The sequence below is a fragment of the Molossus molossus genome, unplaced genomic scaffold (genome assembly GCF_014108415.1).
Source record: "Molossus molossus isolate mMolMol1 unplaced genomic scaffold, mMolMol1.p scaffold_m16_p_10, whole genome shotgun sequence".
NCBI lineage: Eukaryota > Metazoa > Chordata > Mammalia > Chiroptera > Molossidae > Molossus > Molossus molossus.
In genome coordinates, this window is record NW_023425345.1 from 498,903 (window position 1) to 525,278 (window position 26,376).

Below are 26,376 nucleotides of genomic sequence, written 5' to 3' on the forward strand. Positions count from 1 at the left end.
CAGAGGCGGCCGCGCAGCGGAGCTACGGGTCCGCGACCCACTCACAAGCCCTCGGACGGACGCGGGCGCGCTGGGGGCGGCCATGATGCCCCGCCTTAGCCCCGCCCCGTGGCCATGAGCGTCGTCATTGGGATTTTCCTGAACCCGGATGTTTCACGTGGTATCGGGACTCTGAGGTCTGGGAAGGCGCAAGCGCAGAGCATCCGAGGAGACTCGAAGCTGTGTTCGTAGATCGCGGTTCTGCGCGAGTCTCGTAATAGCACGTGTACGAGTTGTCCTGAGAGAACACGCCCGCGGGGGTGAGCGGGGGTCCCCCAGGTCTCTTCAGAACATTCTGGTACCCAACCAGTGTGGGGTGTGTGTAGGTGGAGGGAGGGTGGTTCCCCACGCTCGTGCAGAGCGCGAGGCGACCAGTGTGTGTGGGGGGGGAGGGGGTGTAGTCCCCACACTCGGCAGAGTCCAGGGCAGACCAGTGTATTGGGGGGGGGGGGTTATCACCACACTCGTGCAGAGCGCGAGGCAGACCATGTGTGTTGGGGAGGTGGAGGGGGGTTAGTCCAACTCGTGCAGAGCGCGAGGCAGACAGTGGTGGTGTGGGGGGGGTGAGGCGGGTTGTAGTCCCACACTCGTGCAGAGCGCCGAGGCAGACCAGGGTGTGTGTGGGGGGAGGGGGGTGTAGTCCCAACAATCGTGCACGGCCGAGCAGACAGTGTGTGTGTGGGGGGGAGGGGGGTGTAGTCCAACAATCGTGCAGCGCGCGAGGCCGTCCAGTGTGTGTGTGGGGGAGGGGGGTGTGCCCCACGCTCAGTGCAGAGCGCGAGACCTCCACACCGGCGGTCGCGGTGGATGATTGCGCCCCGTGCCCCTCCTGCTGACCCCACGCACCTTTTCAAGTCGCTGAAACCCCCTAAGCCTCAGTCTTCCATTGGCAAAATGAAGGTATGGTCTATCTACTCAAAGGGTGGAATTATACGGCTCATGCATGGAGATGGAATGTAAAACCCCTGGCCCTGGCCGGTTTGGCTCAGCGGTGGAGCGAGGCACTGCGTACAGAGGACCCTGGTTCCTTCCCGCAAGGGCATATACCTCGGTGCAGTTTGTCGCCGTCCCTGTTGGTCTTGCGGGTGGCAGCCACTCGATGTGTCCCCTTCACATCGATGTTTCTCTCTCTCTTTCCTCTCTCTCCTTCCCGCTCTATCGGAACCAAAATGGAAAAAATGTCCTCGGGTGAGGATAAAAAAAAAAACAAAAAAAACCCACAACGCCTGGCCCTGTGCAGGGTACACACTGAGAGGTGGGTAAGTGACCATTATTCATTCAGTGGCAACCAGTACATATTAGAGGGTCATCCAGGGGTTCGGATGCGGCCATTTCACATGGAGCAACAAGAGTGCCCTCCCGGCCTCATTTCGGTGGTGGAAACAGCCCCTCCCCTGAAAAACATTGTAATAAATAATAGTTGCACAATGTGACAAGTGCAAAGAATGAGAGAGGCCCCCCCCAGTCGATCCTGCCTTATTCACTGCTGTATCCCCAGGGCTCAGTGCAGCGCTGGCTCAGTATATAATTGGGGCCCACATAGCCCTCAAGACCCAGCCCACACCTGGCCATGCTGTCCAAAAGAGTTAGCCCCCAACCCCACTGTCACTGAGTGTCCCCACCCCCAGCAGTGTTTCTCTCAGTCCTGAGAACATGCCAGAGACCCTGTGGAATAATTGTTAAAGATGCACCTTCCTGGGCCTCAGCGCTGACCTGCTGTAGCAGAATCTCTGGACATCGGAATTTTAAAGCAGTATGTCCGGTCATTCTTTGCCCACCAGGTTTAAGAACCCCTTGTTGCAACATTCATGGATTCCATGTCTTTCTTCACTAGCCTCAAAGGACTTTGAAACCGCGGGTCTTAGCCTGCTTATGCAGACCCTTGTCAGAAGTCTTGGAAAAGGAGCAGAGCAGCAGGGGAGGGAGGGGAGGATGAGGCAGGGCATCAGCAGCTGGGGGCCAAGGATACAGGTGCTACAAGGCAGGCAGGACAGCCTCCCAAAAAGGAGGACGGGCCTCCCAAGAAAGGAGGACGAGCCTCCCAAGAAAGGAGGACGGGCCTCCCAAGAAAGGAGGACGAGCCTCCCAAGAAAGGAGGACGGGCCTCCCAAGGAGGGGCCGGGCCTGGTGGGGAGGCTTCTGGGTCTGGGCACGGACTCGAGGCAGAAGAGCATATGCTTGGGGCTGGTGGCAGAATGGGCCCATCATTAGCTGTGTAATCTCAGGCAGGTCACAACCTCTCTAAGGGTCCATTTCCTCCACTGAAATAATGGGACGGGATTGCTAAGGACCCTGCCAGTTCCATGAACGATTTTTAAACTGGGTTAATAGTTCACGCTAGGAAGTAATAGGCCCTGGGCATTCCAGGCTTTTAAGCCCATTTGGGATATCCACTTACCAGGGGGTCCGAAACCCCGGATTAGCCCCCGTTTAATTACAATAACGGCTCTGTGACAGCCGGCTGCGCTTCAGTCACGATTCGCCTTACCAATTCCAAGCTGTGCGGCCTTCAGCATGGCACAGACCTCCCTGGGTCAGTTTCCTCTTTTGTAGAGTAGGGATAGTAACAGTATGTACCTCATAGGATTGCCTTGAGGGTTTAACAAATTAATGGATGTAAAGCTGTGCCCAGCCCAGAGCCACCGCCAAGGACTGACTGTGTAGCTGCGGCAGGGATGGTGCTAAGCGCTTTTCATGAACCATCCCAGTAGGTGGCCTCTTACAGGAGATGAAATAGGCTCAGAGAGACTAACACCCTCAGTCCAACAGAGACCCGAACACAGGACAGTCTGATGTGGTCTCACGTTCGTGGCCACGCCCACACAGCCCCAGGGACTGGAGTGGGTGACAGGTAAAGTGGATGACCGTTCAGAAGCTTCCCAGTTTTTTATTTTCTTTATTGGTTTGAGAGAGAGGAAGGGAGAGAAAGAGAAACATCGATGAGAGAACATGGGTTGGCTGCCTCCTGCACGCCCCCCCCCCCCTGGGGATTTGGCCCACCACCTGGGCATGTGCCCGGAGCAGAAATGGAACCAGCAGCCTCCCGGTGCGTGGGTTGACGCCGAATCACTGAGCTACACCGGCTGGGCCTGTCCATTGTTTTTAAATTTTTTATTTATTAATTTTTGTTACAGATGTTTCTCATTTTCCCCTTATTGACACCCTCCTTCCCCTCCCCCCCATTTCTGCTATTTTTAAAGGAGGACCTAGAGCGCACTAACAGGCTACAACCACCAGGTGGCCCTGTGAAGAAAAGTATTGAATGTGGCCCAGTTGTTACCTGGCAGGACTCAGGGCCTTGGCTCAGTGCCCACAGGCTTAGCTTCTGGGACCCAAGAAACCTGCCCCTGGCCACCAAAGTAAATCTCTGGAGGTCTCCCTCACCCCTGGCTCAGACTTAAAAGGCTATTTTAGGTGTGAAAACTGGGACAGAGATTATCAAAGATATCATTCTAGGAGACTGAGAAAACTAAGCACGGGTCACACAAACTGGACACTAACTTGAACTGGATTCTGCCAGGCCCCTCATCCTCAGTTTCCCCATCTGTACAATGAGGATGATAGCCGTTCCTAAGGCATAAAGGGAGAGGAGGAGTTAGTGAGATAAAGCATGGGGCCTGCGCACCATAAACACTGAATAGAGGCAGGTTTTCTTCCTGCATTTCTTCGTTAGTGTCAAGCAAGCCTCTTCCCCAAGGTAACCCGTGAGGTTAACCTGCAGATCGCAGGAGCCATGAGCCAAAGATTTGCGAGCCTGTTGTACACAGGGCACTGGGCCAGAGTGACAGAGAATCCATCAGGAACACAAAGTCACAGCTTTACCCTCAAACACTGTCTATGACAGTCACAATGTCCATTCATATTTTAAAGGCTCTGAGGCCCTGGCCTGTTTGGCTCAGCAGTAGAGCGTCGGCCCATGGATCAATGAGACCCGGGTTCGATTCCGGCCAAGGGCACATACCTCGGTTGCAGTTGGTCCCCAGCCTTGGTTAGGGTCGTGCAGGAGGCAACCATTCGATGTGTCCCTCTCACATCGATGTTTTCCTCTCTCCCTTTCTTTCCCTCTCGCTCCCTCCCACTCTATCTGAAGATAAATGGAAAAATAACCTTGGGTGAGGATTGAAAAGAAAGGCTCTGAGAAGTCCTGCAGTACATAACACCTATTTCCCTTTCTTTAACCCCGTATTTCCTGACTATATTGGTCCACAACGGCCTTGCGGGTTTTGTTTTCGAGGCTTTCTGTGGCCTTGGGCGGTAGGTCCCCAGCACGCCCAGTGATCCTCTTTGGGGCAAAGGGTAGGATTGCATTCCCCGCCCCCATCCATGTGACTTGCTTTTGTTAACAAGTTGTGAGCTGATGGGATAGAGGTCACTTCTGGATGAAAACCTTTAAACACCATCTCCCCGCCTTCCCCACGCTGATAAGTGACCCTCCGGATGGTGGGACAGCTTCAGACTGGATGGGTCAAAACCAATGGGCATGTAGTGTGAGAAATAACCCCTTTGGGGGGCCTTTGTTAAATGCGGCCCAACCCAGCCTCTCCTGACTGAGCGATTCGGTGACATCTGCCCGCAGTCCAGACACCGCGGTTTACGAAGAGCCGATGCGGGCCCGTCGGAAGCAGAAGTGCGGTCAGTGACCACGCGGGTTCCCTGAAGGACACCAGAGGCCGTGAGGGAGGCTGAGCTCCTGGCTCAGGTGACCTGGAAGCCGACAGACAGGGTGGCTGGCTGGCCAGGGAGCTGAGCTCTGCCCTGGCGGGGTTATGTTGGGGTGCAGCAAATGGCCAGGTGGAGCCAGCCGTGGGGAGAAGGGCATGTGAGCCGAGGACCGCCCCCGGGAGCTGGGTGCACACTCTGCACAGCAGGTACATGGGCACTGTGGGGAAGAGCCTGGCGCCCAGGATGGAAAAGGAGCCCCATTCGGAGGCTGGGGTCCCAGAGGAAGGAGAGGGACGCCAGGAGGGTCAGGTCCACGGAGTCCAGGAAGGAGCCTGGGGAGCCGCGTGGGTGTTTCGCAGGAGCTCACCCGGGAGGGAAGAACAACACCGCCTCCCCCTGGACGGCACGTCGAGTCGAGGGACAGCACTTGACCACATTTATTACCAGTTCTTTTCTGACAAAAGTAATATTGTTGACATAGAAATTAGGAAAACACCTATCAGCACAACAAGCACAACAGAGTTCTGTAAAATGGCACAGCCACCAACGGTATCTGGTATGTGTTCGGTCCTTTTTCCGGGACACACACTCCCCAGCAGTGCATGTGACAAGCTGGGCCCACGCGCTGCGCCAGCTCTTGCTGTCCGCGCACCAGGTCAAGGCTGTTGCCCCCCGACATTCACCAGACTGCACGCGGCTAACTCCTTACCGTGGAGTACCCCAAAGCCTAATGTGCCCTAAGAGAGGGAGGGTTTTATCTGACCGGGTAGGAGGGGCTTAAGAGTGTTTCCATCTGCGGGAAACCCCAGCGGAGCTGGAGAGGGGAGGGCCTGGGGGGCGGGGAGGGGGACATGGAAGGCCCAGGTCGGGGAGCCTCGGCCATTCTGAATGAGTACTGTACTTCCTTGTCCTAGAGCACATTTTGAAAGGTCTCATAAAGCATGCTCATACTAAGAGGCTGAATAATTTCAAAAAGTGTAAAGAAAAGGAGTTTCATGTCATCTTAGCTGTGGGAACATACTTTCTTTCCTGTAACGATGGCAAAACTCATGCATGTATCTGTCTACAGGAAAACACTAGCTACTGAAAAATGCTGCTGAAGCCCAGTTATACCTGTGGTTCTGACAGAAAAGCTGATCGGGAAATGAGTCGGGAAGGGGTGAGATGGGGTAAAAGGAGTCCAGGGGGGTGTCAGGCCTGCCCCCCCCATCTCCAGACCAGCTCAGCCAAGGGACAGTGCCTTGTTCTGGGGCCCAGGTGGTGGGGAGACCCAGCACACCCCTGCTGTTGCCTCGCTAAGGGGCGAGTGCTAGCAGACCAGGAGGCCCAGCTGCTCCCTCGCCCTGGAGACAGCCCGCAAGGAGTGTGCAGGGGTTCCCGGTGCTGGGCAGTGACCCTGGGTCATCCCGTCATCCCTGCCTCCTAGGAGTTCACAGCTCAGGAGAGAGGCTCACATAGGTTAGCCCCTAAAACCGCATCCCCTTTCGGAGTGTCTGTCTTCACAAGTACCTTGTTTGAACTTGCTGGCCCTCGACTCCAGGGCTCTTACACAATATAGGGGAGAGGTGCAGCCTTCTGTCCCATCCCTTGGGATGTGACCATGTCATGGCTTCTCTTTTTGTAATGCTCGCATGTGTAAGAGAAACCCCTCTGCCCCTTGGGTACAGTACCCTGTGCCTGCCCGCAAACTCCCCCACCTGGGAGAAGGGCGCTCCCTGTCTCTGGCTGCTCTCCATTCAGGCTGGCGGTGGGGCAGGCTGAGGAGAAAGGAGGGTGGACCGGGAGCTGGGGGAAATGAGCCAGGTTCCAGCGCAGAGCAGCGCGGAGAGGGGCCAGGCCAGTTGTGTCTGCCTCCCGCCCTGGGGACCAAGGTGACTGTCCTGTGCCCTGGCCTTGTTTTTAAAGGCCTTTCTATAAGCAGCTCACTGATTCACATAATAGGTAACTCAACAGATAATAAGATTCCCTTATCTTTTATACAAAACTCTTTATGAAACTGAGGTTGGCTCAAAGAGCTGTCCTAAAATGTAAATAAGTTACTAGCATCTTTTAAGGGCCCCTGCCGGGCACTGCCCTACCTGGAGGATGGCAGCCCCTCCTGCCTCGCAGACCATCTGCAGTTGGCTTTCTTCCCTCCAACCGCCACGCCACGCCACGCCAAGTGCACAAAGGCAGCCATCCCGGGGGAACAGGCTCCCCTGTCCAAACAGCCCTTCCAGGAACCTTGCTCTAGGGCAGCTGAGGGCCTCAGGACAAAGACCCCCCAACTGAGGGTCATTTCCAACCAGCAGAGCTAAGCCCAGGCTCTGCAACGGTTGACTGCGTTAACCTCTGGGCCACCACCTACACCACGGGCGTCTTCCCAGCTTCTCCACTGCCGTCGGTCTCAGTCACCTATGAACCGGCATAGCAGCCGGAGTCCGTCCATCACAGACACGGGCACTCAACGGCACCAAGGGGCACAAAGCCAGGGCGGCCTAGACTCGCCACCTCAAATGACTCGGAAACTCCTCCCAGCAGAGACCCAAGAGGTTTAGGCCTCGGCTTTGGGCCTGCACGGGGTGGGCGCCTGGGTCCATGGGGAGCAGGCAGGCCCGAGGGGCCATCGTGCTCTGGTTTGTGTGGGGAGGGCTGCTGGCTGCTTGCCCTCAGTGGGGGGATCTGAAACAAACGGAGAAGATTGTACCTCGGTGTCACCTTTGGTCTCAGCGAACACGGACAGAACCTGCCAACCCTGAGTGCACTGCCACCCACGCTCTGGGCCACTCCCTGCAGGCTGCGGCCCTCACTCCACCTGGACACCTCCACCAGATTCCACAGGCGTGACTGACCCCGTGATTTCATCCACAGAAAGCCGCTCACTGGCCAGGGCACCTCCCCACCCCTCCCCTGGCCTCCTCCTTCCAAATGGCTGCCCCACTTCCAAAAAATGCCTGCAAGCCCCAGGACTTCTAACTGGCACCTCCTTTGGGCCCCGGAGCCTGGGGATACCTCTCGGTCACCCAGGTTCCATTGAGACCAGGTCCCCCTGGTGCTCGCCTGGGACAGTGCAGCTGCCCTCTCCCCGGTGAGCCTACTGCCACTCGGGCCCGAGATCCAGCCTCCTCCGCAGGGTCACTCCCAATGCCAACCGATCCTGCCACCCCCCTACTTTAAACGCTTCACCTCACCCGGCCAGTGTGGCCCACTGGTTGAGCATCGACCCACGCACCAAGAGGTCGCGGGTTCGATTCCGGGTCAGGGCACATGCCCAGGTTGTGGGCCCGATCCCCAGTGGGAGACATGCAGGATGTAGCCAGTCACTGTTCTCTCTCATCGATGTTTCTCTCTCTCCCTCTCCCTCTCTCTCTGAAATCAACAAAGAAAACATATTTTTAAAGATAAATAACCCCTTCACCTCTGCCAACAGCAATAGCAATAACTACTGAGACCCCGTCTCATGCATGCCCACCACATGTCCAGTCCTATGCCAGGGGGCTCCAAATCCTCACAGAAAGCCAAAGAGGAGGTGAGGATCACCCCTGGGGACTAGGTGAAAAGGCCAAGGCCCACACTTTTCAGGATATGGTCCAACCCTCGTCACTGGAACAAGGTCCTTCTTGCTGCAATCGGTGTGCAGAATTCTGAGAGCAGCAGTATCACTGGGCCATGGTCACAGCGCACACTTCAGGGTCCCACCGTGAGCCTAGGATTCAGCAGGTCTGAGTCCACATGACGCCCCGCCAGGCCTCCAGAAGCCCTGCCTCGCACCCCAATCCGCGCCTCAGCTCCTCCCCATGCTGCAGGAGCCCAGAGCTACTTCCTTGAGGCAATGCAATGCTCTTTGACACTCCTGACCTGGACCCGGCCCCTCGGCCCCTCGGCTCTCTCCACCCAATCTGGGCTCAATCTGGCGGGTCTCCTGTCTCCCTGGACCCCACAGCCCCCTGTGCAGGTAGGCCTTGGTCAGCTCTCAGCAGACATTCCAGCACCTCTGATTTCTTCAGCTGCCCCACATAAGACAGGGCCCCTGCACTAACAGGTCAGCTCTTGTCACCGATTGGGTGCTCAACGATGGCTCTAGAATGGCGCACAAGGCCTCCTCAGAGGAAGGGAATGCCCATCGGACCCACGCAAACCATATACCTAGAAGTGGGGAGCAGACGCGTCACCACTCGAGAACACAGCTGGGAGCCTAAGGACTGCAGCCACCGGATGTCATCAGGAATGTCAGGGAGCCACATCACCAGTCTGCAGAAGGAAATGCCGTCACTCACTGTGTCAGCAGGGACCTGCCAAAGCAAAGAGGACCCAACGGAAGCCGAACGAAAGGCAGCTTGCGGACCTGTCGATCCCAACCCGACAAATTCCCAGAAGGCGGATTTGGAGTAAGCCGGCCTAAGAGCCCCAGAGGTAGGCCCCTTTTGAGTTAGGAAAGCTCTTTAAAAAGAAAGAAAGAAAGAAAGATATATATACACACACGATTTTTTTTTTTTCAGAGAGAGAGAGAGAGAAGGGAAAGAGGTAGAAACATCAACATGAGAAACATCCATCGGCTGCCTCCTGCACGCCCCCTAATGGGGATCGAGCCTGAAACCCGGGCCTGTGGACGCTAAAGGGATTTATACACAAAGCAAAGGACAAGGCTGGTTTTCCAGGATTGTTCTTCTCCGTGGCAAGATGCCCGAAACTTGGAATTGAGACATCACCCCCTCCACCCAGCCCGCCAGCTTGGCTACAAGTCCAGTAGAGGAAGCTGACCACTGCCCTCCACAAACTCCAACCCCCCAGGACACAGAAAGTATCCCACGCCTGGGCTGTGATGAATGCCTGAACCTCCACCCAGGGCAAGGTGGTGTGGGGACAGGGGGCTAATGCAGTAGGGAAGGGACCTGGACAGGCTTATCAGGACCTGGAGAATGGAGCTGGGTTTTGAAGGGTGAATTGTATTTTGAAAGATGGACTGAAGGACAAGCTCGATTAACTCACTAAAAAGAAAGTAAATCCCCGAATCCATGTGAAATGAATGCCCAGGATTCCAGTGGAGACACTATACCACCCAGAACGCTCACCGCCGGACCCCAAAGACCGCGGACTCCACGGGCAGCGTGAAAGGCAGCATCAAGTAAGACATGACCTTCACCGGCATGAAGTCGCAAATCTTGGTCATATAGCCACTTTGGCTTTTACCTGCCGTTCTCAGTGCTGAAAAACAGAATTTGGGGGGGGGTGTTTCCCACCAGTGTAAAAACGAACCTCCCCTACGCAGGTGGTGCTTGGACTTTCAGTGAAATACACAAATCCTGGCGGCCACAGAATCGGAAGCATTCACCACGATCAAGGGGGGAGTTTGGCCGGGACAGCCCTGGGACAGCCCGTGGCACAGGGCTCTCAGCTAACAACTCTCTGTCCCATTGGCAGGTCCTTCAGGAGGAGCACACCAACTCCGTAAACACCAACCCGTCTTCTGGCTTTCCTGACTCCTTCAGCGGGGCCCCATCTCCTGCTGCCTGGAGCCCCCGGCCTTCTGTTTCCCCTTTGTAATGACCTCATGTTGCCTCAAAGCACAGTGACCCGGGCAACAGCGTCTTGTTCATCTTTGAATTTCTCCCAATGCCAAACTGGAAGCCGGTGTATGCACTTGTGCCCATCTGGTGTTTGACGACACGATAAAAGATACTGCCGTCGCCCTGGCCGGTTTGGCTCAGTGGATAGAGCATCGGCCCGCAGACCAGAGAGTCCTGGGTTTGGTTCCTGCTAAGCGCACGCACCTCAGTGGCAGTTTGTCCCCGCTCTGGTTGGGGTCGTGTGGGTGGCAGCCACTCGATGTGTCTCTCACATCAACATTTCTCTCTCTCTCTCTTCCCCGCTCTCTCCCTCCTGCTCTACCTGAGGATATATGCAAAAGTGTCCTCAGGAGAGGGTAAAAAAAGACACTACCGTTGTTCAATGAAAAATTCAAAACTGTGTGTTTGGGAAAGGGGGGAATCAGGACAGGCTCCTGGAGAAAGATGGGACCCAGGCAGAGAACAGTGTTCTGAAAGAAGGGGCCCACACTTGAGGCTCCCATAATCCAGTGTCCCTAGACCCCAGGAACTGACAGCATGCCCGGTTAACTCAACACGGGCTCAACTGGAGTTCGACTTTTCTGGCCAAACACACATGGGAAGGGAGACTGTGCAAGGCGTGTGGGTGCAGAGAGGCTGTGCCAGGAGGTGGTGGCCTCATCTCCTGCCCCAGGGCAGCCTCACTGTCCTCCCTCCCACACGGGGGAGAAGCCCTTTCCGTCAGTAACAGAAAGCAACGTCCTCGCCATTCCGCCCCCGAGGAGTCGGCACCTGTAATGAGGCTGGGCGACAGAATCTCCAGGATGCTCTCGTCCCAGGGCAGGAGGTTGAGACGCAGGTGGTCCAGCAGCTCATCTCCCACAGGCCTCGTCTGCCGGGCAGCCTCCCCTTCGGAAGCCTCCAGCTCGTGGTTTTCCCAGGTGAAATGCGAGACATCCGGCTCTCTTGAGGAACGGTCCGGGCATGGATGGAGCCTGTCACAGATCCCTACAAATGGCACGGAGACAAACCTCAGTCCGAGCAGCAGGCGAGGATGGACAAGGCAGGAGATGCGGGTCGTCAACTGAGAAGAGAGAGGCGAGGGATCATTCGAACAAATGGGCTACTGGGTGAGGCGGGCTCCTGGCTCCTCACTGCCACGCCAACAGCGCTGTGTTGTTCCACAGCCATGTGTGGAACTGGCCCGAGGGTTGAAAAGAGGAGGAGGGCAGCGATCGTATAACAACAGGCACCATACCGCCCTCTGGCTGAGCCTGCGCCCAGCTGATCTATAGTAAGATACACTGTGCCTGCAGGCTGCGTCTACCAGCTGATCTATACAACAGCCCGCGCCCCTGGCTGAGCCTGCATCCAGCTGATATGTACCCAGGCCTGCGCTGCATGCTGCATCCCAGCTGCTCTAAGTAACAGCAGGCACTGTGCCGCTGGCTGAGCCTGCATCCCAGCTGATCTGTAACAACCGCAACCGCGCCGCGGCTGAGCCTGCGTCCATCCGCTGATCGTAACCACAGCAAGGCTGCGTCCCAGCTGATCTATAGTAAGAGACACTGTGCTGCAGGCTGCATCCCAGCTGATCTGTAACACCAGGCACCACGCCTCTGGCTGAGCCTGCGTCCCAGCTGATCTGTAACACCAGGCACTGCGCTGCAGGCTGCGTCCCAGCTGATCTATAACAACAGGCACCGCGCCGCTGGCTGAGCCTGCATCCCAGCTGATCTGTAACAACAGGCACCACGCCTCTGGCTGAGCCTGCGTCCCAGCTGATCTGTAACACCAGGTACTGCGCTGCAGGCTGCGTCCCAGCTGATCTATAAGAACAGGCACCGCACTGCTGGCTGAGCCTGCGTCCCAGCTGATCTGTAACAACAGGCACCACGCCTCTGGCTGAGCCTGCGTCCCAGCTGATCTGTAACAACAGGCACCATGCTGCTGGCTGAGCCTGCGTCCCAGCTGATCTGTAACAACAGGCACCATGCTGCTGGCTGAGCCTGTGTCCCAGCTGATCTGTAACAACAGGCACCATGCTGCTGGCTGAGCCTGCGTCCCAGGCCCTGAGCTAGAGACTTCGCAGTCAGCCTTGCAGCAGCCACTCAGCTGGCCCCACCGCCAGCACCTCCCCCACTCTACCTGCAGCGCTGGAGGCCCGGACAGGTGAGGAGGTCCACCCACAGGCACACAGCCAGTCTGCGGCAGAGCGGGGTTTGAACCCGGGCCCTCCTCCACCACGGGACCCTGAAAGCAGCATTAGGCACAGGAGTTTGTGTGGGCACTGCCCCAGGAGGCCGGGCACGGTGCCGACACCGGTGAGTGGTTCCTGCTCTCCTGGAAATGGCCCACAGGGTGGGGGCATGGGGACAGCGACTTCCAGAGGCCCTGAGCCGCCCTGGCTCACGTGTTTCTTCCAACCTCGGGTTAAAAAGACCGGGAGTTGCTCCTGGATGCCCCACCATGCTCCCCAGGTTAGACCTCCCATGTATGCTTCTCGCTAGATCTTTCCGGGGCCTCCATTAGACACACCGGTCACCCTCTGGGACTTCACTTGGCCTTAGGTATAGAATCTGTTCCCAGAGCACACCTGGCCTGTCCCACGTGTCCTCTGCAGGATGCCAGGGACCAGCCGGGCTGAGGACCACGTACATACTTAAACCCAAACCTAGCACCAATGATGCAAGCGCTCGGCCACACACCAGTCTTCAGAATGACTGAGAATCACCTGGACGTCACTGAATCAGAATTCTCCTTAGTATAGATACGGAAACAGAGGCCCAGAGGGCGAGCTGGCTGGCCCAAAGCTACAGAGGAACCCGAGCGCACCCCCACAGGGCCCGTCACCGTCATTTAGTCCCAGGTCCCCCGATTTCAGCCCCATCCAGACTGCTCTCCAGAACTTCGGACCCTGACATCGGCTGCTGCCTTGTACAAATGCCCCTGGGGCCCCGCACACCCACTGGAACCCCTCAGCTCTCCTGCAAACCCTCTCCTCCCTCCCGCATGCCCTGAGCCTGGGGGCCGAGCCCTGACTCTCCCCACCCAGCTCCTGAAGCCAAAGCCAGTGCTCAAGTCTTCCTCTTCCTGAGTCTCTGGTCAGCCACTTCCAAGTCCTGCTCCTCTGGTCCCTTCCACTCTCCTCACTGCCTGACAGGACCCAGCCTCTGGCTGCCTCACTGGCCAGTTGGACGCTGGTCCCGCCCACTCTGCACGGCAGCCAGAGGGACCTTCCAAAGCTCCCCTTCCAGGGCTCCCTACTGCTACAAACTCTCCTCTCATCCACAGGCCACAGGCCCTCTTTCCATTCTCTTATTCATCCCCAAAGTGTCAGGCTGGAGTCACCGTCTCCTGGAAGCCCCCCTTTCCCCCATATGAGCCCTCCTGCGTGACCTGTAGCGCCCTGCCCCTTCCCGCCAGGCGCTCTGCACAGCACCTCCACCGCTGGCCGCACTCCAGGAGGAGGGCCGCAGCTGTGTGTCCCTGCATTGCCCCGGCACACAGCCACCTGCTTGGCACCTGAAAGTGCACAGTAAACACTCTCTGAGTAGATGACACGTGTATCCTACTAACCAGGAGCCACCTTTCAGTACTGAAGAGAAACAGCTTCAACGCACCTGATGTTTGGTTCCACTCTAATATCTCAGGCGTCAGCCAGGGGACCCAAAGCTGGAACGCGTTCCAGAAAGGACAGCGGTCCAGGGGGCGTCACCGACACCTAGTTGGGGTCAGCTCTTCTGATGCTTTACTTGGGGCCCTGACCCAGAAACCCTGGTTAAAGTTCTTCTGGAACGTAAATGGAACCACCTTCCGATAGGTGACACTAAGCAAGGAGAGCGCCCTGGAGCTTGGACATCCCGGCTTCAAACCCCAGCTCTGCCCCTCGGTGGGTGGAGTGGGGTCCCTGGCTCGCCTCACCAAGCCTCCGTCTCCCCCTCTGTGAAATGGGGCTGAGCTTTCCTGTGCGGCGGGGCTAATGAGTGTGCTGAGCACAACGGAGGCCAGGCGGTGAAGGCCCCGCACACCCGCTCCCTGGCCGGGTGAAGCCACTCACAGAACCTCAAGTCCGCTAACAAAAAGCTGATGAGAGGGTCTGGTCTGCTCCCCAGCCCATACATACCCTTTTCTTCCAAGAACCTGACCGCATCCAAATACCCTCGAAGGCAGATCTCTCCAAGCACCTGTGAAGAAACAAGGAATTAACTACAGGAAGGTGTCGCTAAGCGCCATTTATTTCAAGCACAGACTTCCAAACTCTGAGCCGCTTCCAGGTGCCGAGCATGGCCGGACATGGGACTCTGTGCCCAGGAGACAGCACTCCCCTTTCCTGCGGGATTCGGTACGAATGATACCCCTCCACGGAGCCTTTGCAGTCATCCAGCATGACAGGGACTGTCCTACTCATCACTGGGATAGTTAACAGCTTCCTCCTCTATGGGTGTGAGAACAAATCAGGCTTGCTGACCTGCTGTTGCACAGCCTTGCCTCCAGGGGGAGCACATGCAGGGGTGCACACTGCCCCCGCAGCCTCCTTGGTCCTTCAGTCCACACTTCTTACTGTTGGGCTGCGGCAGCCACGGTGCAGTGAGCTGGTGTAGTTCATGACTTTGGCCACAAAGAAGATGCTCTGCGCAACTCAATCACACTCTACTGTCCGGGCTGCACCAAGACCACCGTCCTGCCCTAGACTCCTCGGGGATGGTTCCAGGACCCCTCTCCATGCCAACGTCCACAGACACTCTGGTGCCTTATGTAAATGATGTAGGATTTGCACATTGGCTGCGGCAGAGCACACCACTCACCATGCTGTTCGTGGGGATTCAGCAAGGGCTCGGCGAGTGGCAAATTCAAGTTTTGCCTTTTGGGACTTCCTGGGATTTTCTATTTCGTATGTTTTTGATATGTGGTTGGTTGAACCCAAGGATGCCTGACTCTGCAGGAGCGACACCTGTGGACAGGGAGGGCTGACTGCACTAACACTGCAGCCCTGGAAGAGGGACCCGAGGGGCAGTGCAGTTTAATGTACCCGGTGATTCTGACGATCAGAGTGGAGTGGTGTGGACCTCTGGGGACGAGGGACCCTTCTCAAAGTCCCGATTCAACGAGGACTCTGCTCCGGTTTGTTTGCCTAGAGAACCACCTGATGGGTCTCCAGGCAGTCTGAAGCAAAAAGCTGCACCCCCAGAACACGCAGCCCCTCACACTCACCTTCATGTCCAGAGATAAGAGTGCGTGGCTGATCAGGAAAATGTTTTGTGAGCAGAGGCGCACACTCAGCTGGTTATAATCCAAAAAAATGAAGTTCACGTTCTTATTCCTGGGGCAGATGTCGTATTCCCCAAAGAAAGGCGACACAGTGATGGTTGTTTTGGAATCAAAGAAGGGTAGACTGTTACTCATTCCTCCATCTACATATCGCTTTTAAAGGAGAAAAAAAGCACATCCTGTCAGAAGCTCTGGGCTGGTGTCTTACATGTTTTGCAGATTACGGGCAGAGGCTCCTCAGAGCCGCAGGCTGATCCGGGGGGGACACGGGGCTTGGGGATCCCTCTGTCCACAAATCCTCAGCTCCAGGCTGGCACTCAGGGCTGCTGTCACTGTTGTAAAGGGCGTGCACTGCACAGCAGGGTCTGGCAAAGAGGCAGAGGCTGCCATCCGCCCACACTGCGCTGGCCAGGTCCTGAGCCCAGGTAGGTGTGCTCACGTAATTTGCATAAAGAGGCCACACAGAGCAGGGTAGTATGTACACTAGGGACAGACCCTGCCCTAGAGGAGAGAAAAGGTCATGGGTTCAGTGCCAGAGCCCCCTGCTGCTTGGGAAATCTTGGACAACATACCTAACCTGTGAGCTCATCTCTCTCCACACCTTCAAAATGAGAACCAACAACTCAAGGGACTTTGGAAACTTAAGTGAAACAGTGAAGCTGGGTCCCAGACGACCCCCAGTAAATGACCTCTTATTCCACAAATAGTGGCCTTTGGGCTCGGTTACCATGAGCTCCGGCATCCACATCTTTCCACCAACTTCGGCTGGCCAAGCAAGTGTTGATACAGTTTGGACAGTCTGCACCTACCAAACCAATGCCAGGGGCATTCTCACTGTTGTGACAACCTAAACTGTCTCCAGACTTGGCTGATGTCCCGGTGTGGAGGACCGGATCATCTCCAGTTGAAAACTGCTGCCCTAGACAGAGCCACCTGCAGGACAAACACCTCCTCTGCTGTCTCTCTGTCCGCACTGGGCTCAGATTAGCCACATGTGTTCACATATCTGTGGAATGGACCCAAACAGAAGCCCTGTCGGCAGCTCTTCCCCAAACCTAAAATGACCGTCAGTCCCAGAGACGCCTGACACGCTCACCCCTAAGAATAAGGCTCTACCTTAAGCAAGCTGCCAAGTCTTCAGCATGCTACACTTGAACTAGGCCCCTAGGCACCTCTCCTGGATACTCATGTGAAGATTAAGTGAACCAGCTTACCTTACAGGTAGCCAGATAATGGTCATGAAGTTGGTTCTGCTGGGGGAGGGGGAAGGCGGGGGCAGCTATGAAATCTCTGTCTGATGGTGAGAGATAACACTGTGCATTTGGGGGGGTCCTAGGGTGCCTGAGCCTAGCACCTCGAGGGCAGGATCTATGCAAATACAGTATCAAAGCAGACTTACCACACCTCTGAAGGTCGGTGGGATTATGCCAAAGAAGTAAGGGATGAAGGAGGAACACAATAAGGCCTGTGAAGACACAAGGGAGTAAAGACATGGGTGGAAGGGATCGGCCCTTTATCCCTGGGGGCAATGAGTCTGCACGTGCTCTTTGCACAGAGTAGGCACTTTAATAAACAGACTGAATGAATGTTGAACCAACCACACAACCGCATTTCACACTTAAGTATAAGCACCTTAACAACACCGTGTGTGCACATCCACTTCCTGTCCCTGCACCCCAAGAGACATAGTGGGCCATCGCTGACAGGATCTAGAGCGGTGGACTTGATCACTGACTGGGAGGGAGGAGATCAGAGCCACAGCTTGTTGACTCGCAGACTCTGGACCCCAGCCCGGGATTCTGATGCAGCAGGTTGGAGGTGGGCCTCAGAGTGCAATTCTAACAAGCTCCCAGGTGATGCTGCCGCGGGTCCAGGGACCACACTTCGAACAGCACCGTGCTAGAGAGCACCAAGGAGGACAGGATGCTGATGCACAGACAGAACGAACTTGTGTGGGAACGGACAGGGACTGGCTGGCTAGGAACAAACTCCCAGAAATAAGGTTAATGAAAGATGATACTGGCTGCTGAGGTACTGCTGGTTCTATGGGCCAGCCTGCTCTCTTACACAGTTAAGTGAAATATTGTCCATTTAACCCTCATAAAAGGCATCAGCCAAATTCAATGGTATTTTGATATTGTAAACCATCTCCACTGTGTTAGGGCCTAAGGACAGAGGCCAATAAGACATGCTCCCAGCCCTGGATGGTTTGGCTCAGCAGTTGGAGCATCGGCTCAAGGACCAAAGGGTCGAGGGTTTGGTTCCCAGTCATGGGTGCACACCTGGGTTGCAGGTTGGATCCTCAGCTCCAGTGGGGTCATGAGGGAGGTAACCAATCAATGTGTCTCTCTCACATCAATGTTTCTCTCTCTCTCTCTTTCTCTCTCTCTCTCTCTCTCTCTCTCTCTCTCTCTTTCTCTCTCCCCCTCCTTACTTCCCTTAATCTGTCTAAAAAATCAGTGGAATAATATCCTCAGGTGAGCATTAACAACAACAAAAAAAGACATGCTCCCACCTCTTGTGGCCTCACTCAAGGTGTCTTCGTTAAGGAGCATGCATTGTTTGGAAGAGGGACACCATAGGACAGGGTCCCTGGGTAAGGTGGCCCTGAGCCAAGCCTGGAAGGATGGGGAGGCATTATTTAAAACTGAAACTGTCTTGGAACATGCAGGGTTTCATGTGCTATGGACCAGACCACTGGGGCAGAGTTTATGTCACTGTGGTGCAGGAAGCAAAGAGCATCATGGTCAACCAAGTTCTTCTGCATCCTAAGAAATGGGGCAGGTGGCCTGTGACAGCCCTCTCTGTGTTACTTCCAAAATGAAACAGCCTTTCTTATTTGACAATACCCAGATAGGCCCACTGCTTACGTCCACGACTTCGTCTTTGGACTGAAAATCGGACACCAGGACGTTCTGCCAATCGGACACTCTGGTGAGCGAGATGCACACTTTGCCGGAGATGAGCTTGTGGATATTGGCTGGGAGCCATCTTTGGAGGAATTCTTGGATGAGCCTGATTATGTTGCAGGACGGGTGGAAGATGCCAATGTTCCGGTTTCTGGCACAACGGACAATGTTTACCATGCTCTGCAAAACCTGTTCTGTGGGTGTGGGAGATAAAAACATAAAGGAAATGTGCCACTCTAGAGATGGGACTGATCTGTAGCAGGACAGAAACCGGAGACAGGGAAGCTGTGTTCTCACGTGGTTACAGAGCCCTTCTAATGGGGTTCGGCCACACTAAACTGTATTTACAGATCTCAACACAGAGTCCCAAAAAGAATGCAAAGTATCGCAATACTCTTCCCCATCCATTAGATGTGGAAATGATACAGTTTGGTGACACTGGGGTCGATAAAATTAATGTCACTTGTGTCTTATACTTTCATTGCAACCTGCTCCCAGGAAATGTGAAATGACATCTGTGGCTTATGCTACATTTCTAGTGGATGGCGCTGCTCCCGGGGCCGAGCCTCCAGAGGCCCAGGGAGCTCTTCTCAAAGCATCCCCCACAGAGCAGAGGCCAGAGCGTCCTGGGCATTGGCGTGTGTGCAGGAAGGGCCAGCACCAGAACTGGAGCCTGCCTCCACCTCTTTCTAGCTGAGTGACCTCAGTAGGTCACTTCACTCCTCTCCAAGTCTCAGACGATGCGCTCTGAATGTGGGGCTGTGTTTCTACCTTCTGGAGACAGGATGAGATCCACTACAACCTCCAAGGCGCTCAACTCAGAGGGGGCACCTAATAAATAAATAACTAGACGTAACCTTCAACCTCTACCGCCAGAAGTACGAGACAGTCTATGGGCACGGGGCATATTCATGCTCCATCTGACCTCGCTCCCTAGCCTGGCCCCCTCTGGCTGCCCAGTGCTGCCCTGGCACGCAGGACTACCTGCCCCGGCCCAAGGCCCAGCCGGTCATAATTCCTGCAGTGCAGAAAGCCAGCCATGCCCCTGTCCTGAACCGTTGAAGACGTCTACTCTGCTCTTCCTACCGGCGTGGCCCCACTGAGCCCAGGCAGAAAGGGCAGCCGTGTATACAGCTGGTAGGCCCGCCAGGCTCTCCTCGGCTAAGATGCACTGTCAGAACCTCTGCCCAAGTCGCAGCCCCTGGGAAATGTTCCTTGGAGGTCCCCACATGAGCCAGGAGGTTAAAGCAACAATCTGGGGAACAGCTCCTGTCAGAACCTCTAGACCCACTTTCAGGGACTTGGTGGTCCCGGTGCTTTCTTCCTGCGCTGCACCTGTCCTCTGCCAATCAGGACCCCCACACTGAAGCCAGGGCACTTCACTCAGGTCCTGGTGTCACTGCATCGGAACCTAGTCCTGATTAAACGTTCACCCATGTGGGTCTTTTATCACTGCTATAGCCCGGCGTGGGCGGACTGGCCATGTAGCCAGTGGAATCCTCCCTGAGGTCACAGTCCTGCCCTTTGCTCCCCTGTGCCTAGAAGAAGGCAGTGGGTGGCCTCCAAGTCCTACCTCCCAGTAAGCCCAGAGTCTGCTCCAATGGCAGGGCTGAGCCTACTGTCAGGAGACTCCTGGTCACCAGGAGCAAAGTAGCCCCCTGCTGGCCATGTCAGACAGGTAGAGTAAAGAGTAAATGTGAAGGAATCCCAGATAAACTGGGGCTGATAAGGTGCGTTATCTGGGGAGCTTTAGGTGCCATCAGCTCCACACTACCACTTGTTCCCAGCTCCACCCATTGACTCGGAACCCGGCCACGGACGCTCTACCCTACGCACAAGCCCCACGTCCGTCCCTCCCACTGGCATCCAGGTGCACAGACGTTAACTAGGAGAACAGGCAGTGGATGGCATTTCCAGTGGCACTGAGTGGGGTGTGGGGGAGGTGAGCGTGGCATGTGGGGCATGTCCAGGGATCCGCTCTAGCCCTGAAACACTGGAAAAGGAGAGATTACCTTCGTACCCCTCCTCCATATACACAGCAGCCCCCCACCCGCCACCCACCTGGACCCCACACCAGCAAGTCTGCCCAGGAGGACTCCAAAGAGTTACCCTCTGCCCGAGACGCATCCAACCCCGGGCGGGCTGGGCCGCACCAAAAGCGCCCAGAGGGGCAAGGGAGATGGTGTGGTATCTCCAGTCCCTTAAGTCCCCAAAAGGAAGAAGGCGCCCACCCTGGGTCACAGGCCAAAGCCCCTGCCCGGGCCGGTCGGACCCAGGGCAGATCGGCCCTTCGGTCGGCAGCTCAGCTCGCCCAGCGCCTCCAGAGCGCACGGCGGGGACTGCCCGGCCGGGACCAGCTCCACCCCCCGCCTCCCGGCGCGTTCTCTTCCCCGGTCGCTCCGGGAAGACAAGGCTCTCAGTGCCGGGGAACCGGGGCTTCCTTCAAGCCCGGGCGCCAGACGGGCGTGGGGGTGAGGCGGCGCTCGTGGTTCCCCCGCCCAGAGGAGGGCCCCCCAGACGCGACCCCTCGGAGGCGAAGGGCGCCGTGGAGGAGGATCTGACTGAGGAGGCCCCCGGGAGGTACCCTGCGCAACCCGCGTGCAAACTCGGATCCACCAGACGTCCCGCACCCTCAGGTGTCTCCCGCAGCCCACGCCCGGGGACGCCCCCTCCCGGCAGGGAGCCCGGCAACGCAACGGCCCGGACGTACCGAGCGGGATGCCGGCGAGGAAGGTGACGCAGTGCAGCGCCCCGGCCGAGGACCCGAAGATCATGCGAGCGTTGCAGAGGAGCTGCGGGGCGCGCTCTTGCAGGCAGTGGGTCACCCCGATGTGATAGGAGCACAGGAAGCCGCAGCCCGAGAAGCACAGGCTCCAGCCGTGCTCGTGATCGTCCATGGAGGCGGGTCGGAGTCCGGGATGCGGGCTCTGAGGTCCGCGGTCAGCGGCACACCCAGGCTGGATAGCGGCGGGCTCTGAGCAGCCCCAAGCATCGCCCAGGTAGTTCCTGCGTGACCTCACCCGCTGGCCCCGCCCCCTGGGACCAGGGGGAGGAGCCGGCGGGTGGTCCAAGCTGGGGCATGACGTCCACCTCTCCCTCCTGGGACGGGGGTGGAGGCGGGCAGACCTGCGCCCGCGGGAGTTGGGACAGTTTTCCGTAATTCCCAATGACTCAGACGTCCTGGAAAGAGACAGGTCCCCATTCCATTCTTCTTCATCCCTTAAATTGGGGAGAAGGTAACAGTTGCCCAGTTAGGTCCTTTATGTCTCTTTGACACTTTATCATTTCCCATTTTTACATGCATTAAGCAGGTACCACCATCTAAATAAAATATATATACTGTTTTTGCTTTGATGTCTTGCAGTTTTGTGTATGATGTCTTCAATTCATGGCAAATGGTAGAGACTTTTCATTTCATGATAGTGACATGCAGCTTCCATTTCAGAGCTTTACTTCCAAGTGAAAATTGTGAGTAACGGGTGTTGGGTGTTGGGGGGCAGTGTAGAAATGTGGGGTTTTGGGAGTATTCCTGCTGCCGCTGGGAAGTGGCCAAGATGCCCCTTGACCATCAATGAGAGAGAGACACATCGATTGGCTGCCTCCCGCAGGACCCCACCAGGGCTGGGGATTGAACCCGGTCCAAGGCACATGGTCTTGACCGGAACTGAACCCAGCGACCCTTCAGTCTGCAGGCTGACGCTCCAGCCACTGAGCCAAACTTGCCAGGGCAACTCTGCCTTCTTGTTTTCACTCTCCTTCCTGTGATCTCCTTGCTTATGTATTTAGCTCACATTCTTTGCTTTTAAATGGTGACGTCGCTGTTTACTGTGGCCCCCAAATGTAGTGCTGAAGGGCTATGCAGGGTTCCCAAGCGCAAGGAAGGGACTGCAAGGTGCCCCGGAAAAAATGCAGAAGCTGGATGAGCTTCCTCCAGCCACAGTCATAGTGCTGCTGGCTGTAAGTTCACTGTGAATGAATCTTCAACAGATATAAAATAAGGTTTCTTTAAACAGCAAACACACACAAGTCTGTGTATGGATCGGTTGACTAAAACTGTTGTAGCCAGAAGCTCCCAGGAACCGAACCCTGGTCCTCTAGGACTGCCGATTCAGAATTCACTAATGAAGCGGTGACTTGATAGAAGGGAACTCATGAGACTAAGGATTTCCTCACAGGGAAGCAGGTCATAGAGCTGTAAAGACAGAGAGGGCCTGCGCTGACTGTGTGGGCTCAGCACGGACACAGGGTCCAGGGAGGCTCCCCCACCCCCACTCACTGCCTCCCTGGGGTCCCTGGCAAAATAAGAGCAGGTGTTTCCTCCAGTTACCAAATCCCACACCTGTGGGAGGCCTTGGCTTCTCTGTCAGCCTGCCAGGTGTCTTGATTCCTTCACTGTCCTCCCCTGAGTGCCCCAGGCTGGCCTCTGTCCCTTGCACACCACACACTTTGCCCAGCCTGTCCTAACCGCAGGGACAGCCTCAGGCAGCCCCTGTCAGCCCACTGCACCCTGCCGCCCCCACCCTCGGCCCAGCTTCCCAGCTCCGGCTATAATTCACTTTGATGTGTGCGTGTGGTTCATCACACATAACATAAAAATAACCATTTTAGCCATTTTTTAAGGCACAGTTCAGTGGCATTAAGTCCATCCACGAGGTTCTACGAACATCATCACCATGTGCCTCCAAGTTTGTTTCATCTTCCGGAACAGAAACTCTGCCCCATGAGACACTAACTCCCCATTCGGCCTGGCCCAGCGCCCGCCGCCCCCACCTGCTTTTGTCTATGAATTCAGCTCCTCCAGGGACCTCGGAGAAGCGGAATGACACAGGATTTGTCCTTCTGTGACTGGCTGGTTTCACTGAGCACAGTGTCCTCAAGGGTCACCCATACTGTAGCCGGTGTCAGAATCTCCTTCCTCTTGAAGGCTGACTCATAGTCCCTTGTATGTATTGATGGGGTTCAGGACACATTACCCCAAAAGACAGCACCTTGGCATATTTTAAGCTGAAGGACTTGGTGGGTGCAGGGCTTTCTGTCCCTTCCCAGAAGCCGGTCATCAGACCCTGATATGACAGGGGCACGGCCTCTGTGCCAGGGACACCCTCCCCTGCAGGGACGGGACCAGAGAGGAATCCGAAGGAACAAGTGTTGTTTCCTCCGGTTCATGTCACCTCATTCCCTTTGTCCTGTCGTATCTCTCTCGACTCCCCACCCTTCATCGGACTCAGCACGAAAGCCCCACTGAGCTGTTTCTTCAGTCATTTGCTTAGGAAACCCCTGCGTTATGTCAAACTCACACGGAACACAGGCCTATGCTTTTCTCAGAAGTCTGTCTTTTCTTCAGGGCCAAGGGCGTAAAGGCGTCTACTAGTCAAGCACGTAAAAGTCAAGGGAAAAGGCCTTTCTCCGAGCCCTCAGTATGTAGCGCGTGCCCACCCATTCACGTCACAGCTCTTGCGTCTCCAAATGAACAACTCTCCGGCTCCGTCCACATCCCAGACGCCACTCTTGGATGCTGGTCCTCGGAGACGAAGTCCTTCTCAGCTTTGTTTTGTCCCCAAAACAGGACCCAGGATGCCCTCTGTCGTGCATGGGTTCCCTCCAGGTGTCCTGGCTCCTGGGGAAATGGACTTGGGTAACCTGCAGGGTGACACCGACAAGCCGTGCGGAAGTCAGACGGACACTCCTGGCCACGTGCCAGAGGCCATGTCGTCAGTGACCAGCATCATCCCCCTTGCCAGAGATGGTAGCTCTCTCCTGCCCAGGCAGCACCCCCCAGGGGGCCTTAATGGTGTTTATGAATCAATGAATGAATGAGTGAATGAGTGAATGAATGAATGCTAAAGTAATACCCTTTCCCCTTGTCTGTCTAAACATGAAAGTGTTAACTTTAACCCCCAGCCTCTGATTGTTTAACCTCGCCCCAAGCCCCTTATTCCAGGAAGCCAAAGCTTATCGCTCCAGCCAGGCGGAGCAGTTTCCTGAACCCCCACCCAAACCTAAACCTAGACCAGAACAACTCTCGGAAAGACCCCAGCCCCGAACAACCAAGGACGAGCGTGACTCCTTGGCAGAGCAACCCCCCACCCCAGCCCCGAGTTTAAAACCCGGAGTCTTTAGAACCGGCTGCTGCGTTCTGCTGGGAGGCAGGTATTTCCCTCAATCCACCCGCACGTCCTGCTCACTCGGCTCCATCCCGTTCTTGTAGACAGCTCCTTCAAGTTTAACCACCTTTAAGACCTACACATTTTCTTCTTTTTTTTAATCCTCACTCGAAGACATTTTTGCATTTATCTTCAGATAGAGTGGGAGGGAAAGAGGGAGGAAGAGAGGGAGAAACATCAATGTGAGAGGGACACATCGAATAGCTGCCACCCTCAGAACCCCAACCGGGGCTGGGGACAAACTGCAACCAAGATACGTGACCTTAGCGGGAACCGAACCTGGGACTCTCCAGTCCACGGGCCGACGTTCTAACCACTGAACCAAACCGGCCAGGGCCCCACACATTTCTTAACTCACCACTTCAACTATCCTTTAGCGGCTTAGGTGTTGTCTTAGATGGTTCCTCTAGAAGCCGACTGACCCAGAGACCAGGACTGGAGCTCACGTGACCCCAGGAGGCACGGTGACCCCAGGAGGCATCAGAGAGGTCAGAGAAATGAGAAGGGAAGAGGTGTCTTAGTGGGGAGGTGCCTGCTATGGGTAAGTGGGGTCAGGCCAGCTGGGGTTTTCGTGGAGAAACAAACAGCGTGGGGACGGGGGTTGGGGGGTTGGGGAAGGAAACTGAGGTGTTAGCACCTCTCATCTGCCGTCGGGCCCTGGGAGCTGCCCTCTCAGCCCCGCTTCGAGCCCACTGAGCCCAGTGGCAGGAGGTCATAGAGGAAGATGTCCTTGGGCCGGCAGGGCCACTGGGAGATGGATGGAGCACTAACAGTGGGTGAGCCTGGGGCACAGGGGGTGGGGGAGGGCAGGCAGCAGACACTTATGGAAGGGATGGCCCACGGGTGTTGTGGTCAGTGCTGTGTCTGGGGCAAGCCCTGGGGCAGAGGGCCCACCAGGCAGCCATGTAGTTTGGGGAAAGCTCCCCACGTGCTTCTTACGCCCCTCACTTTGAAATGCAATTTTAAAAATTGGAACAGTTTACGGTGTACTGAAAAGACGGATGGGTGTTTCAAAGATGCGGGTCAGTACAGAGATACACATCATGTTGCTTAAAAGAATTCTTTTATCTATTTAAAGTGACCTGGAGGCATTTGTACAAAAGGAAACGGGTTTTCCTTGAAGAGCAAGGAGACAGAACCAGTGGTAAGAACGCACAGCCAACTTCAGACATCAGTGGGGGACCCTGTCCGCTGCATACTCAGAGCAGCTCCTGACTGGAGGCGCCCGAGAGGGAGGAGGGCCCTCTGCTGCCGCCCAGCGGCTTTGCCAGGGCACAGCGGGGCAGGGTCTGCGCCCACTTCCCAGAAGAAAAGGTGGCATTGGAAACAGAAGTGCCAGGCTGATCCAGGAGGCACAACTGGGGAGACTGGGTTATCCGAGACACCTGGACAGAAACAGCTGCCCTCGTGTAAGGACTGTGGGTAACATGAGGCCGCTGGGATGGAATATCGGGCTGGACTCCACCTCTAGAGACCGCCATGTGCCGACCAGTGGTCATTCCAGCAGGAATCCCCAAGTTAGGGTAAAGAAGGTCACTTTATTCAGTGCGAAACGCAGCAGTAGCCTGGTTGCGGAACAGCTCGGGTGTGACGCAGGAGTGCGGGGAGGTGGCCTGGGCCAGGACCCGCTCTGGTCAGATGGTTTCACTCTGCTCTGCTGTGCGCCAGCCGCTCCGGCCCGCGCTGGTCGGCTCCACGAGACATGGGTCTTGCGGCCCCGGCTGGGAAAGGCAGGCTTGGGTGGAAAGGAACAGTGGGCTCCCAGAGCCCTAGGAGAGCTGATTACATCGACCCAAGTCCCAGCCT

At 56.1% G+C, this 26,376-nt stretch overlaps 1 protein-coding gene across 1 annotated transcript; it reads right to left on the reverse strand.

The window, feature by feature from the left end:
• Positions 1-8,783: 8,783 nt before the first annotated feature.
• Positions 8,784-21,303, reverse strand: LOC118623259 (1-acylglycerol-3-phosphate O-acyltransferase PNPLA3-like). The gene is made up of 8 exons (XM_036250754.1): positions 21,117-21,303; positions 18,368-18,600; positions 16,897-16,962; positions 15,441-15,650; positions 14,353-14,413; positions 11,019-11,234; positions 9,753-9,885; positions 8,784-8,931 (listed from the first exon to the last, which is right to left on the reverse strand). The coding sequence occupies exons 1-8, from the start codon at positions 21,301-21,303 to the stop codon at positions 8,784-8,786; spliced, it is 1,254 nt and encodes a 417-aa protein (XP_036106647.1).
• Positions 21,304-26,376: the final 5,073 nt, after the last annotated feature.